This window comes from Scyliorhinus torazame, chromosome 1 (genome assembly GCF_047496885.1).
Source record: "Scyliorhinus torazame isolate Kashiwa2021f chromosome 1, sScyTor2.1, whole genome shotgun sequence".
Taxonomy (NCBI): Eukaryota; Metazoa; Chordata; class Chondrichthyes; order Carcharhiniformes; family Scyliorhinidae; genus Scyliorhinus; species Scyliorhinus torazame.
In genome coordinates, this window is record NC_092707.1 from 371,681,233 (window position 1) to 371,697,016 (window position 15,784).

Below are 15,784 nucleotides of genomic sequence, written 5' to 3' on the forward strand. Positions count from 1 at the left end.
AGCCCACCACTCATTGCGACAGAAGCCCAGATCTGGGGAGCCTCCACTGGCGATCATAGTCCCACTTCACAGGTATTTGAATAAGGAAAAGATCCTGAGGTGGGCAAAGGACACTTGGGAATGTAGATGGGAGTGTCACCTTGTCAACATTTATCAGGACGTTTGGGCAGAACTGGCAAAAAGGCATGTGGGGTTCAATAAGGCCAAGGCGGCTCTTTGCGGGAGCAAAGTGTGATTTGCAATGTTATACCCGGCTCGCCTTCAGGTCACGTTCAGAGACAGTGACCATTACTTCGACACGCCAGAGCAGGCAAATTACTTTGTAAAGAAACACAGACTGGGGGAAGACTGAATGAAGTTGTTGATTATACCTGAATGTTGTTTTTTCCTTCTCGTGTCTCTGATATTTCTTTGTCTTTTAACCGGGTTATTAGTTTTATGTTTATTATAGTATTGTTGGAAACTGTTAGAAATATTGTGGGGTGAGGGAGTGGGTATGTGGATGGGTCTGTAGAATGTTCTTTGTTAAACTTGGGTTTGGGTAGGGGGACTGTTTGCTCATTTATTGGATTTTCCCCAGGTGGCAATGGGGTGGGGTGTTTGTTTAGTAGGGGGCTGGGCAGGTAGGGGCTGGGGGAGGAGTTAGGGGCAGAGGGATAGATTGCTGACGATGAAGATTTATTTGTTGATGTACTGATTTGAGGGTGGTGGTGGCATCCATCTTGAGTGGACCCGGACCTGATGTGAGGTGGAGCCCTGTTGGACTTCCTTGCAGGTGGGGTGTGGCTGAACATTGCAGAGGGAGGACCCAGAGGCCCCCAATCTGGCTGGTTACACGAAGCATGAGGGGGTTAAATGGGCCAGTTAAAAGATCCCGGGTGTTTTCCCATCTAAAGAGTTTGAAGGCAGGTGTGGTTTTCTTGCAGGAGACACATCTGAGAGTTTGAGATCAAACAAGACTGCGGAAAGAGTGGGTGGAGGAAGTGTTCCACCCGAGTTTGATGCGTGTACGAGGGGCACCGCAGTGCTGATCAATTGAAGGGTGGTCATTTCGCTGGCCAATATTTGGTGGATTCAGGGGGGGGATATGTGACAGTGAGTGGGGTAATGGCGGCATTCAGGTGAATGTTTACGCACCGAACTGGGACGACATGGACTTTATCAAGAGGGTGCTGGCCTCCCTGACCTTAATCATTGGGGCAGAACTTTAATTGTGAGGTAGACCCCAGACTAGATAGTTTGTGCCCAAGTCTTTTGTGCCATCGGGGGTGGCAAAGGAGCTGCTAGTGTTTATGGAATGGATGGGGGGTGGACCTGTGGAGATTCAGATGCCCGAGGGAGAAGGAGCTTTCCTTCTATTCGTATGTGCATCGGGTCTACTCCCACATAGATTTCCTTGTAATGGGGAAGTCGTTACCTGTCTACACTGGCGCAGACATCAATCTCCTTAATCTTGAAAAAGGATAATGATCCCATGGAGTGTGGGTCGTGTCGGCCCATTTCTCTGTTGAATGCTGATGTAAAGCTGTTGGCTAAGTTGGCTACTTGTTTGGAGAGGTGCCTGCTGGGGGGGTAATTTCTGAGGATCAGACGGGTTTTGTTAAGGGCCGTCAGTTGTCAGTCAACATTAGGAGACTTCTGGATGGGGTGCTGTCGCCCTCTCGGGGTCGACCCAGAGGTAATCATCTCCATAGATGCAGAAAAAGAGTTTGACTGGGTGGAGTGTGGGGTACCTTTTGAGGTACTGGGGTGGTTTGTCTTTGTGTGTTAGGGTACAGGGGCCCCAATGTGAGCGTTCATACCAGTGCATTAAGTTCGGGGTACATTTGGTTGTGTCGGGGTACAAGGCAGGGATGTCCACTTTCCCCGTTACTGTTTGCTTTGGCGGTTGAGCCATTAGCCATCACACCAGGGGCTGGTTTAACACAGGGCTAAAGAGCTGGCTTTTAAATCAGACCAAGGCAGGCCAGCAGCACTGTTCAATTCATGTACCAGCCTCCCCGAACAGGTGCCGGAATGTGGCGACTAGGGGCTTTTCATAGTAACTTCATTTGAAGCCTACTTGTGACAATAAGCGATTTTCATTTCATTTAATTTTTCATTTAGATCGTCGGCTGGGTGGAAGGGCATAGAGAGGTGAGGTAGGGAGCATAGGGTGTCCCTATAAGCGGACACTTTATTGCTGTATGCCACGGACCCTCTCTCTAATGTGGGGAAGATAATGGAGGTGCTTAGAAAGTTTGGTTCCTTCTCAGGATATAAATTGAATGTGGGCAGAGTGAAGTTTTTCCAGTGACTCCTCTGGGAAGGAAGTTGATCTGGAGAGGCGACCCTTTCGGCTGGCCAGGACTAGTTTTAGGTATGGGTGGCTCATGATTGGGCCTCATTACATAAGTTGAACCTAGCCAGTCTGGTAGAGGGGGTGAAGCTGAACTTAAAGAGATGGGATGCCCTCCCATTGTCCTTGGCGGGAAGGGTTCAGATGGTTAAGATGAACGTTCTTGCAACCGTCTTGTTTGTGTTTCCATGTCTCCCAGTTTTTGTTCCTAAATTTTGTTGAGTAGGGTCAACAAGTTAATTTCAACTTTTGTTTGGGCAGGTAAGACCCCTTGGGTTTGGAGGGTGTTCCTGGAGAGGGATAGGCAGTCAGGAGGGGGGTGGTGTTGGTATTACCTAATTTGGTGTATTATTACTTGGCGGTAAACATTGAGAAAGTGCGGGGGTGGGTCGAGGATTTGAGGTCGGTTTGGGGGCAGATGGAGGAGGCTACCATCATAGGTTTGAGTTTGAGGGCACTTGGTACTCTTCCTCTTCCAATCTCTCCATCCAGGTACTTTGTGAGCCCAGTGGTAGCAGCTTCTCTGAGAATATGGAACCAATTGAGACAGCACTTTAAATTAGAACCCATGTCGCAACTGCCGCCGATCTGTAGAAACCATAGGTTTATACCAGCTGGGATGGATTTGTTGTATAAGATCTGGGAGGAGAGAGAGGGGGCCGAGAGGTTTCGGGATTTGTTCGTGGAGGCTTGGTTTTCTGGGCTGGAGGAGTTGGTGCAGATGTTCCAACTCCCAGGAAGGAATGTTTTGGGTATTTGTAGGTACAGAACTTTGTGCAAATCATCATTTCCTCAGTATTCGGCGCCTTCTTTTATGGATAAGGTGCTGTCTTTTGATGAGATAGGAGAAGGGAGGTTATCAGATATATATGGGCAGTTGACGGAGAGGGCTTCACTGGAGGAAGTGAAGGGGAAGTGGGAAGAAGAGTTGGGTTTGGCCTTGATGGGGGAAGTGTGGAAGGAGGCTCTGCATAGAGTCAATTTACATCCTCGTGCGCAAGGCTGAGTGTGATTCAACTTTAAGTGGTACATAGGACGCACATGAGGAGGGCACAAATGAGTGGGTTCTTTCCGGGTGTAGAGGACAGATGTGGACTTTGCTCAGTGGAGCCAGCGAACCACTCGCACATGCTTTGGTCCTGCGTTCAGTTGGTTAAGTTCTAGGCTTCCTTCTTTGAAACAATGTTGGAGATTTTGGGGGTTGGAGTGGAGCCATGTCCAATGGTAGCAATCTTTGGAGTGTCGGACTTGCCGGACCTGCAGAAATGGAGGAAGGCTGATGTCTTGGTCATCGCCTCTCTAATCGCCCAGAGATAAGTCTTGCTCGGATGGAGGACATTGGCACTGCCCAAGGCTTTGGCATGGTTGAGGGATTTGTCGGAATTCCTGCAGTTGGAAAAGATAAAGTACACCAGAAGGAGATCGGAAGAGGGGTTTTGCTGTAGGTGGCTGCTGTTCATTACCTTCTTCAAGGAGCTGGTTGTCGTAAGTAATTAGAGGGAGGTGGCTAGGAGAGGAGTTGGAGAGAGGGGTTGGGGTGTTGGGTAAATACGGGAAAAGTGGGATTGAGTTGTGGGGATAGTTTTATAAAAATTGTCTAGATTTATTTGACCTTTTTGCATGTTATGAATTGAACATTTTCTGAATAAAAATATTTTTTAGAAAAAGAACAAAGGTGATAGAAGCCATTATGCTTCAGCTATACAAAGCCCTGCCTCAACCACATGTGGAGTAGTGACCAATTTTCGGCACCACTTCTTAGGAGGGATTCATTGGCCTTGGAAGGAATGTGGTGTGAATTTATTGGGATAATCTCTGGATCCCAAGGGTTACATTTTAAGAGTGATTAATCAAACTAGAGTTGTAGTTGCTGGAATTTAGCAGGCTGAAGGATGATTTGATCAAGGTTTAAGATATTAAGGGACATGGATAGAATAGATAGAGGGGAATTATTTCCACTGGTTGAGCAACCTTGGATTAGGGGCATCGTCTGACATTTCAGGTGTAAAATTAGAAAACACTTCTAACCACAAAGGAGAGTAAAAGTTTGGAACTACCTTCCACAAATGACAAAACCAAGATTGAAAGATTTTTGTTAAGCAAATGTACGAAGGTATATGGAGCAATGGGTTACCATTGATCAGAAACTGAATTGGACTAGCCATATTAATTCTGTGGCTACCAGGGCAGGTCAAAGGCTAGGAAACCTACGGTGAGCAACTCACCTACCGAACCCCCAAAGCCGATCCATCATCGACAAGGCACAAGTCGGGAGTGTAATGGAATACTCTCCACTTGCCTGGATGAGTGTCAACAACACTCAAGAAGCTCGATATCATCCAGGACAAAGCAGCGTGTTGTCATCCAGGACAAAGCAACATTCGAACCCTTCACCACCGACGAACAGTGGCAGCCGTGTGTACCATCTACAAGATGCACTGCAGTACTCACCAAGGTTCCTTAGCCAGCACCTTCCAAACCCACAAATACTACCATCTAGAAGGACAAGAGCCGCAGATACCCGAGAACCCCACCATCTGGAGGTTCCCCTCCAAATCACTCAATACCCTGACTTAGAAATATATAGTTTCTTCACTGTCGCTGGGGCAACATCCTGGAACCCCCTCCCTAGCAACACAGTCGGTGTACCTACACCTCAAGGACTGCAGCAGTTCATGAAGGCAACTCAGATCGGGCAATAAATCCTGGCCTAATCAGCGATGCCCACATCCAGTAAATGAATTTTTAAAAAGCTATGGTGTGAGGTAATAGAATAGCCATGTTCTCATTCAGTGGCAGAACAGACTCAAAGGGCAAAGAGTGCTCCACCTGTTTACATTGAACTATTTTCCTGGCAGTGACAAAGTGAAATCGCCCGATACTTAGTTTGTTTGGAGCAAATTATGTCTGTTCACATGTTTTGAATTCATGTGAAGCCAGGAGGACCAGAGCTGCTTCATCCAGCTCCACGCTACTTCTGCTGGTCACGACCATTCCCCTCTCCTGTTATTCCCCACCAACACATCCGCCTCCACCAACACATACCCCAAGGGCCACTGCCACTACAGCATGCATCCCAAAATTCAGCTTCAGGAATGGGAAAGCTGCTTGTAGAGGTATGAACAGTTCTCACCCAAATCGTGGGACGGGATTCTCCAGCCTCGCAGCTGCGTGTTCCTCTGTGGTGGGAGGTTGCACCCTGTTCGCTGGCGGTGGGATTCTCTGCTCCCTCCGCTATCAATGGGAATTCCCATTGAAGCCACCCCACACAGCCAGGAAACCCGCGGCCAGCGGGACCAGAGAGTCCCTGCCATCAGTGAACGGCCGGAGAATTCCAGCCCATGTCTGCAATCAGATCAGCATCAAGATTTATTTCCCTGTCAAAAACTAAAGTGAATTTGGCCCCTGTCGGTCTGAACAGCAGCTTATTACAGCAATGTGGATGAACTCCCAGTGAAACATCAGGTTGTAATAAGAATAGATTTTGATTGCGGCCTTGTCAAATGCTAATTGCAACAGGTGAGGAGGGATTGAATGGCTCACCTCTTTTCCCATTCATTTCACAGTAACCAATTTTTTTTGTTTTCGAAGTGTTACACTTGTTAATTCAGTGAACGCTTAACTGTTTACACACTGTGATCGTAATAGAACGGAGGTTTTCTTGAGTTTAATAGAGAAATAGATTAGATTTGTTATATTTAAACTGATCTGGGTTAAATAATAAAATACACTCCAACTTCCACACACATGCATATCTGCGCACACACGGGTACATAAGCACACACACTCAGAGTCCACACACAATGAACACTGGATGCGATTTAATGAAAAAGAAAGAGTCCCGTTTTGGACACAAATAGCAGGGTGTTTCTCAGAGCCTGCAGCGCCAAGAACAACCTCCTATCAACGGGACTTTGTTTTTTTGGGGTTTCTGTCAGGAACGCCCCGCCGAGACCGTACTTACATCACACCCTGCACTGGTGAGCTGAACTCATCAGTGCAGAAAGAGATCGGCGTGCAATTTTTAAATGCCACCCCTATCTCTTGATCCCCTCAGTCACCCCACCTCGGCCTCCTGACCGTCCCAACTTACTTCTTAGGGGGTCCTTGAGCACCCGCCTCATCCCACCTCTTAAGGGCAGGGCACTCCCAGGCTCGATCTCTGGCACAGGTAACCTGGCACCAGTGTGGAACTCTCAGGCTGCATTGGTGGCACTGCCAGGGTGCCTGAGTGGCACTGCCAAGGTACCCGTGTGGCAGTGCCAAGGTGCCCATGTGACAGTGAGAGGGTCAGGATGTCATTCTGCCCAGAATCTGACCATCTAGGGGCCTCCGTTGGCCTGGGAGACCCCCCTGGTGCAATTACACCTGGTCCTCGTATGTGTGGAAGTGTGTTAAATGGTGCCGGATCAAGGCCTTGCTGGGGAGGCCGATTGTTCCCAGGTGTTGGGATAATTTGGTACAGACACAATGAAATGAGCCAAATGTTAATCTGGATCTCGCCCAGTGATGAAAAAATTTTTTTTAGAGTACCCAATAATTTTTTTCCAATTAAGGGGCAATTTAGCATGGTCAATCAACCTACCCTGCACATCTTTGGGTTGTGGGGGGCGAAACCCACGCAAACACTGGGAGAATGTGCAAACTCCACACGGACAGTTACCTAGAGCTGGGATCGAACCTGGGACTTCAGCGCTGTGAGGAAGAATCATGCTGCCCGATCTCGCCCAGTGATGACAAGATCCAGATTGCAACGTCTCATGAGATCCCGTGAGATCTCGCGAGGCACTCCGAGCTTCGCAAATCAAGAGAGAGGGATCTCTCGCAATGTTTAACGGCCTTGTCACGTCACCGAAACATGTGCGATGAGGCCATTCGAAGGGGCTGGTTTAGCACAGTGGGCTAAACAGCTGGCTTGTTATGCAGAACAAGACCACCAGCGCGGGTTCAATTCCCGTACCGGCCTCCCCGAACAGGTGCCGGAATGTGGCAACTAGGGGCTTTTCACAGTAACTTCATTGAAGCCTACTTGTGACAATAAGTGATTATTATTATTATTGCACCCATTAGCTGCAACGTGTACCATCTACAAGATACACTTCAGGAACTCATAAAGGCTTCTTGGGCAGCACCTTCTAAACCCATGACCGCTACAAGGTCACCTAACATATGAGAATACTATGATTTGGAAGTTCTGCTCTAAGTAACTCACCATCTTGACTTGGAATTATATTGCTGTTCGTTCATTGCCACAGGGCCAAAATCCGGAATACCCTCCCTAATAGCACACTGGGTGTAGCTACACAACTTAGTTTGCAGCGGTTCAAGAAGGCAGCTCACCACCCACCTTCTCCAGGGCAATTAGGGACGGGCAATATGTTCTGGCCTAACCAGCGGCAGCCACATCCCGTAAATGAATTTTTAAAAAAGGCACCTTTATAGAGTTGAGCACTTTCTTTAAAAACTCTCTCTACTGCGGACAGGGTTATTTGTGTGGAGAGAGAGAGAGAGAGGGGTGGGGGGGGAGGATTGGAGAACCCTTTTTTGCTTCTCAGCTGCTTGTTCAGTTCTGCTGGGGAAACATTGCTCAGAACACATCGTAGGCTTTACCTTGCCAAGTGACCTCTTCCTTCAATTGCCAGTAATTCGAACATAATTGTACATTCCAACTGTAACTCAATTAGCTCGTCTGCAAAGCCTTCTTCAAACCAAAATTGCATTGTCCAAGCAATTAGCTTTTGATGGCTCGTCTTCAACAATTGAATACTTAGATGCATTGTTAATAGGGCATGAAGGAAGGAACATTGTTCACAAATCCCTGGGGGGGGGGTGCCGTTGCCTGTGAAGAGCTTTGCAGACTTGCTGTCCATTTCCTCTCCACAGGGATGGACCGTGGAATATATAGTCATGTAAATTGGTGTTGATCATCTTGATGCAGGTTGAAATCACTTCTGTCAGTTTGGAAAACTAAAGTCTAATTCCTGTAGGCCATTCAGCCCCTCGGGCCTGTCCCGCCATTCAATGAGATCATGGCTGATCTGTGGCCTAACTCCATATACCTGCCTTTGGCACATATCCCTTGATTCCTTTGCTTAACAAAAATCTATCCATCTCAGATTTAATATGAACAACTGTTCGAGCTACAACTGCTGCTTGTGGGAGTGAGCTCCAAACCTTTACCGCTCTTTAAGTGAAGCAGTGCTTCCTAACATCTCTTCTGAATGGTCTTGCCCTTAATTTTAGACTAATATTAGAATCTCCAACCAGTGGAAATAGTTTATCTTTATCTACCCTGCCTTTCCCTGTTAATATCTTGAATACTTAAAAATTAAAGTTTGTCATAAGTGCGCCTTTGTGACGTGTTATATTACCTGAAAAAATGTATTATTTGATGCTTTCAAAATAAATCAATGAACTACACATATGTTATCCCCTGTTCTTTTACAGACACCATACTTTTGGCCATCTAACTGTTGGGAGCCAGAAAACACTGACTATGGTCAGTACTTATGTAAGGTATTTCTCATTATATGTGCAGGAGGTATGATAAGTGACGGCTAGCTACATATGTATGTATACAAGTGCTTGTTTTCATTTCAGCAGACTAGGTTAATGCTTTAATGACCAAGTGCAATGTATTATGTTTGTATGGTATGGACAAATGTTATTATATTCACAAATGTATGAATGTAGGTAAACATGAAATACTTACTGTTTTTAACTAATGACTGTATGATTATATGTTATACTGGAGGTACATAGATACATACATAGAAGATAGGAGCAGGAGGAGGCCTTTGGCTCTTCGAGCCTTCTCCGCCATTCATCACGATCATGGCTGATTTGGAAGATGCTGGAGGTGAAGCCAAAGATAAATTTCCACTTTTGCATGGACAATAAAGCCTTATTCGATTCTATTCTATTATAGCATTTATCTAAATATGCTATGACTAATTGCGAATAATTTTTTTAAGAAAAAAGTCACAAACATTAAATGGCACATTTAAAACCTGTAACTTGTCTTAGCTTTCGGGATCCTGAAGAATGCAGCAATTTAAAATGCGATAACACCAAAATACTGCAGCCACTGGAAACCTGAAATTAGAACGGAAAGTGCTGAAAAAAGCCAGCAGGTCTGACACCATCTGCGGATGAATCAGACGCTTCATATCTCAAGATGCAGTCGCACACCGATTTTCTCACCACAAATTTTGCTTCACAGCTCCAGGGTCCCAGGTTCGATTCCCTGCTGTGTCACTGTCTGTGCGGAGTCTACACGTTCTCCCCGTGTCTGTGCGGGTTTCCTCCGGGTGCTCCGCATTCCTCCCACAGTCTAAAGACATGCAGGTTAGGTGGACTGGCCATGCTAAATTACCCTTAGTGACCAAAAATGTTGGGAGGGATTGTTGGGTTACGGGGATAGGGTGGAAGTGAGGGTTTAAGTGGGTCGGTACAGACCCGATGGGCCGAATGGCCTCCTTCTGCACTGTATGTTCTATGTTCTAAATGACACTGCCATTTTTTGGGAAAATTCTATTTAACGTTTTCAGTCCATTCTGACTCTTCTTTCGGAACAGTTTGAAGAAGAGTAATGTTTAAAAATTAATTCATGGGAGGCGAGCCTCGCTGGTTAGACCAGCATTTATTGCCTGTTCTGAGTTGCCCTTCAGAAGGTGGGAGTGAATTGCCCACTCGAACTGCTGCAGTCCTTAAGGTGTAGGTCCACACACTGTGCTGTTCGGGAGGGAGTTCCAGGATGTTTCCCCAGCGAAGATAAAGGAATGTCGATATATTTCCAAGTCAGGGTGGTGAGTAATTTGGAGGGGAAGCTCCAGGTGGTGGGGTTCCCAATTATCTGCTGCTCTTGTCCTTATAGATGGTAGTGGTTGTGGGTTTGGAAGGTGCTGTCTAAAGGACCTTGAGTGAATTACTGCAGTGCATCTTGTAGACGGTACACACTACTGCCACTGTTTATCGGTGGTGGAGGGTTTGAATGTTTGTGGAAGGGGGAGCAATCAAGCAGGCTGCTTTGTCCTGGATGATGTCGAGCTTCTTGAGTGTTGTTGGAGCTGCATTCATCCAGGCAAATTATAGTATTCCATTACACTCCTGACTTGTGCCTTGTTGATGGTGGACAGGCTTTGGGGGGTCAGGACGTGAGTTACTTGCCATAGGATTCCTAGCCTTTGACCTGCCCTAATAGCCACAGTATTAATATGGCAAGTCCAGTTCAGTTTCTGATCAATGGTAACCCCCAGGATGTCGATTGTGGGGGATTCAGCAATGGTAATGCCACTGAATGTCAAGGAGCGGTGGTTAGATCCTCTCTTGTAGGAGATGGTCATTGCCTGGCACTTGTGTGACGCAAATGTAACGTGCCACTTGTCAGCCCCGAGCCCGGATATTGTCCAGGTCTTGCTGCATTTGCACATGGACTGCTTCATCATCTGAGGAGTCATGAATGCAGTCATCTGCAAACATCCCCATTTCTGACCTTATGATGGAAGGGAAGTCATTGATGAAGCTGCTGAAGTGGGCCTAGGACATTACCCTGAGGAACTCCTGCAGTGATATCCTGGAGCTGAGATGATTGACCTCCAACCACCACAACCATCTTTCTTTGGGCCAGGTATGTCTCCAACCAATGGAAAGTTTCATCCCTGGTTCCCATTGACTCCATTTTGGCTAGAGTTCCTTGATGCCATAATTGGGCAAATGCTGCCTTGATGTCAGGAGCAGTAACCATCACCTCGCCGCTGGCATTCAGCTCCTTTGTCCATGTTTGAACCAAAGCTGTAATGAGGTCAGGAGCTGAGTGATCCTGATGGAACCCAAACTGAGTGTCCGTGACCAGGTTAATGCTGAGTAAGTGCCGCCTGATAGCACTGTTGATGACTCCTTCCATCACTTTGTTAATGATGGAGAGTAGACTGCTAGGGCGGTAATTGGCTGGGTTGGATTTGTCCTGTTTCTTGTGTACAGAATACACCTGGGCAATTTTCCACATCAGAGTAGATGCCAGTGTTGTAGCTGTACTGGGGCAGTTTGGCGAGTGGTGCAGCCAGTTCTGGAGCATAGTCTTCAGTACTGTTGCCGGAATACGGTCAGGGCCCATAGCCTTTGCAGTATCCAGTGCCTTCAGCCGTTTCTTGATATCAGATGGAGTAAATCGTGTTGGCTGAAGACTGACACCTGTGATGTTGGGGACCGCCGGAGGAGACCGAGATGGATCATCCACTCAGCCTTGTCTTTTGCATAAATGTGCTGAGCTCCTCCATCATTGAGGATGGGAATATTTATGGAGTCTCCTCTTCCAGTGAGTTGTTTAATTATCCACCACCATTCACGGCTGGATGTGGCAGGACCACAGAGCTTAGATCTGATGCATTTGTTGTGTAATCACTTCGCTCTGTCTATTACTTGCTGCTTATGTTACTTGGCACACAAGTAGTCCTGTGTTAACTTCAGCAGGTTGACTCCTCATTTTTCGGTGTTCCTGATGTTGCTGCTGGCATGCTCTCCTACACTCTTCATTGAACCAGGGTTGATCCCCTGACTTGGTGGTAATGGTAGAGTGGGGAATATGCCAGGCCATGAGGTTGTAGATTGTGGTTGAATACAATTCTGCTGCTGCTGATGGCCCACAGCGCCTCATGGATGTCCAGTCTGGAGTTGCTAGATCTGTTCAAAGTCCATCCCATTTAGCACGGTGGTAGTGCCACACAACGCAATGGAGGGTATCTTCAATGTGAAGACGGGACTTTTTCTCCATAAGGACTGTGCGGTGGTCACTTCTGCCAATACTGTCATGAACAGATGCATCTGCAGCCGGCAGATTGGTGAGGATGGGGTCAAGTATGTTTTTCTCTCTTGTTGGTTCCCTTACCACTTGCTGCAATCCCAGTCTAGCAGCTATGTCCTTTAGGACCCGGCCAGTTCAGTCTGTGGTGGTACTACATAGGCACGCTTGCTGATGGACATTGAAGTCCCCACCCAGAGCATATTCTGTGCCTTAGCCAACCTCAGTGCTTCCTCCAAGTAGTGTTCAACATGGAAGAGTACTGATTCATCAGCCGATGGTGGCCGGTACGTGGTAATCAGCAGGAGTTTTCCTTGCCCATGTTTAACCTGAAGCCATGAGGCTTCAGATGATCTAGAATGGGTGTTGAAGACTCCCAGGGCAAAGCCCTCCCCACTGTATACCACTGTGCCGCCACCTCGGCTGGGTCTGTCCTGCCAGTGAGACAGGACATACCCAGGAATGGTGATAGTAGTGTCTGGGACATTGACTGTAAGGTATGATTCTGTGAGTCTGACTATGCCAGGCTGTTGCTTAACTAGTCTGTGAGACAGCTCTCCCAACTTTGGCACAAACCTCCACGTGTTAGTAAGGAGGATTTTGCAGGGTCGGCAGGGCTAGGTTTGCTGTTGTCATTTCCGGTACCTGGCTCGATGTCAGGTGGTCCGTCCAGTTTCATTCCTTTTTTGTGTTTTCGTAGCGGTTGTATACAACTGAGTGGTTGGCTATGGCATTTCAGAGGGCATTTAAGAGTCAACCACATTGCTGTGGGTCTGGAGCCACATGTAGGCCAGACCAGGTAAGGATGGCAGATTTCCTTCCCTCAAGGACATTAGTGAACCAGAGTCACAATGGAATCACAACTTGAGTAGATGTAAGGTTCTCCCAATGGTCACTCTGATGGAGGCAAGGCTTACATTGTACCTCTCGACCTCCTGAGGCCTCGGACACCTGCTCAACATCATGAGTCACCTCTTCAATGGATGTCACTATCAATCAGCAACCTAACTCCTCTCTACTTGTTGTTTTTATCCCGCTTGCAGCCCTGCGAGGCACCTTGCTACAGTTCCTGCCCACCCTGCGGCCCTGTAAGGCACCTTGCTACGGTTCCTGCCCACCCTGAAGCCCTGTGAAGCACCTTGCTGTGGTTCCTGCCCACCCTGAAGCCCTGGGAAGCACCTTGCTACGATTCCTGTCCACCTCTGCAGCCCTCTGAGGCAGCCTGATATGATTCCTTCCTGCTCTGCTACCCTCTGCGGCACCTTGCTGCAATTTCTGCTTACCTATGCCGTCAGTGCAACCACTGTTAAATTGCATTAAATCAGCTGGGGCGACATTCTCCGACCCCCCTCCGGGTCGGAGAATCGCCGGGGGCTGGCGTGAATCCCGCCCCCGCTGGTTGTCGAAGTCTCCGGCACCAGAGATTTGGCGGGGGCGGGAATCGCGCCGCGCCCGTTGGCGGGCCCCCCGCTCGATTCTCCGGCCCCGATGGGCCGAAGTCCCGCTGATAAATTGCCTGGCCCGCCGGCGTAAATTAAATCACCTACCTTACCGGTGGGACAAGGCGGCATGGGCGGGCTCTGGGGTCCTTGGGGGGGCGCGGGGCGATCTGGCCCCGGGGGGTGCCCCCACGGTGGCCTGGCCCGCGATCGGGGCCCACCGATCCGCGGGCGGGCCTGTGCCGTGGGGGCACTCTTTCCCTTCCGCCTCCGCCACGGTCTCCACCATGGCGGAGGCGGAAGAGACTCCCTCCACTGCGCATGCGTGGGAAACTGTCAGCGGCCGCTGACGCTCCCGCGCATGCGCCGCCCCGAGATGTCATTTCCGCGCCAGCTGGCGGGGCACCAAAGGCCGTTTCCGCCAGCTGGCGGGGTGGAAATTCCTCCGGCGTCGGCCTAGCCCCTCAATGTTGGGGCTCGGCCCCCAAAGATGCGGAGCATTCCGCACCTTTGGGGCAGCGTGATGCCATCTGATTGGCACCGTTTTGGGCGCCAGTCGGCGGACATCGCGCCGTTTCCGGAGAATTTCACCCCAGGTTCAAGAACTTATTATGACAACCGCCACTGGTTTCATGGTCGTCATAAGACTTTTAAGTCCAGATATTCTGGGCGAAATTCTCCCCAAACGGCGCGATGTCCGCCGACTGGCGCCCATAACGGCGCCAATCAGACGGGTATCGCGCCGCCCCAAAGGTGCGGAATGCTCCGCAACTTTGGGGGCCGAGCCCCAAATTTGAGAGGCTAGGCCGGCGCTGGAGGGATTTCCGCCCCGCCAGCTGGCGGAAACGGCCTTTGTTGCCCCGCCAGCTGGCGCGGAAATGACATGTCGGGGCAGCGCATGCGCGGGAGCATCAGCGGCCGCTGACAGTTTCCCGCGCATGCGCAGTGGGGAGAGTCTCTTCCACCTCCGCCATGGTGGAGACCGTTGCGGAGGCGGAAGGGAAAGAGTGCCCCACGGCACAGGCCCGCCCGCGGATCGGTGGGCCCCGATCGCGGGCCAGGCCACCGTGGGGGCACCCCCCGGGGTCAGATCGCCCCGCGCCCCCCCCCCAGGACCCCGGAGCCCGCCCACGCCGCCTTGTCCCGCCGGTAAATCGGTACTCTAATTTACGCCGGCGGGACAGGCAATTTATCGGCGGGACTTCGGCCCATCCGGGCCGGAGAATCCAGCGGGGGGGCCCGCCAACCCTTTCACTGGCAGGAATATCCAGTACGACTGAAGTCGACAGACATTAAAATGGCTCACTGCATCCGACGTGGGGAAGCCAGTCTCAGCGCGCCTCACTATCCCCCGGTCTCTATTTTGACTCATGTTATTGTGCCACAAAAATACTTTGTTTGCGTTTATTTCAAGTTGTCTAAATTAAATAATTGTCAGACAAGAAAGTAAGGATGACAGAACCCAATTGTGTTAATTTAGCTCTGTGTAAAAAACATTTAGGCGTTTTTTAAGTGGTTTTGCAATTTGCCAAGGAGATCTGTGGGTTTTGAACAGACCAAAGTTGTTAAAATTTCGTCCCCTCCTACAACTTTGAAACAATTCTCTTAAACCCAAACACACCTGATTTCCTGTCAGTGGAGTACAGATCCCGGACATTCCGGAGTCTGCTTTGGAGATGTTAACTGAAGTTAATTTTTCATACTTCGAGTCAGCACACACCATGGTATGGCTAACCCATGTTTTATGTAAGTGGTTTTCTGTACACCCCAATGTGGTGTCTCTCCAAGATGGTGCATGGAAATACCTGTGTGATCATTATCAATAAATTAGTTCTCAGGATCAAGCGTTAAATCCGTCATGATGATGCAAGGTGGTGGGGCCCAGAAATTGGAAGTCTGCCTGCCTTTTGTTTAAGAGCAAATTATGGCATAATTCAAGAACTTAGCAAGACAATTGTCCCTGATTTAATGCAGCCCGTGCAATTTAACAGTGGTTGCACTGACGGCATAGGTAAGCAGAAATTGCAGCAAGGTGCCGCAGAGGGTAGCAGAGCAGGAAGGAATCATATCAGGCTGCCTCAGTGGGCTGCAGAGGTGGACAGGAATCGTAGCAAGGTGCTTCACAGGGCTTCAGGGTGGGCAGGAACCGTAGCAAGGTGCCTCACAGGGCCGCAGGGTGGGCAGGAACTGTAGCAAGGTGCCTCGCAG

General features: G+C 49.0%; 1 protein-coding gene across 3 annotated transcripts in view; it reads left to right on the forward strand.

Moving 5' to 3' along the window:
- Positions 1 to 15,784, forward strand: part of LOC140426578 (regulator of G-protein signaling 7) — a 699,692-nt gene that overhangs the window by 526,759 nt on the left and 157,149 nt on the right. For all 3 annotated transcript variants that reach the window (XM_072511531.1, XM_072511522.1, XM_072511539.1), the window contains exon 6: positions 8,786 to 8,837. In XM_072511531.1, the coding sequence (XP_072367632.1) occupies positions 8,786 to 8,837 (52 nt within the window). The remainder of the gene's footprint in view (positions 1 to 8,785; positions 8,838 to 15,784) is intronic.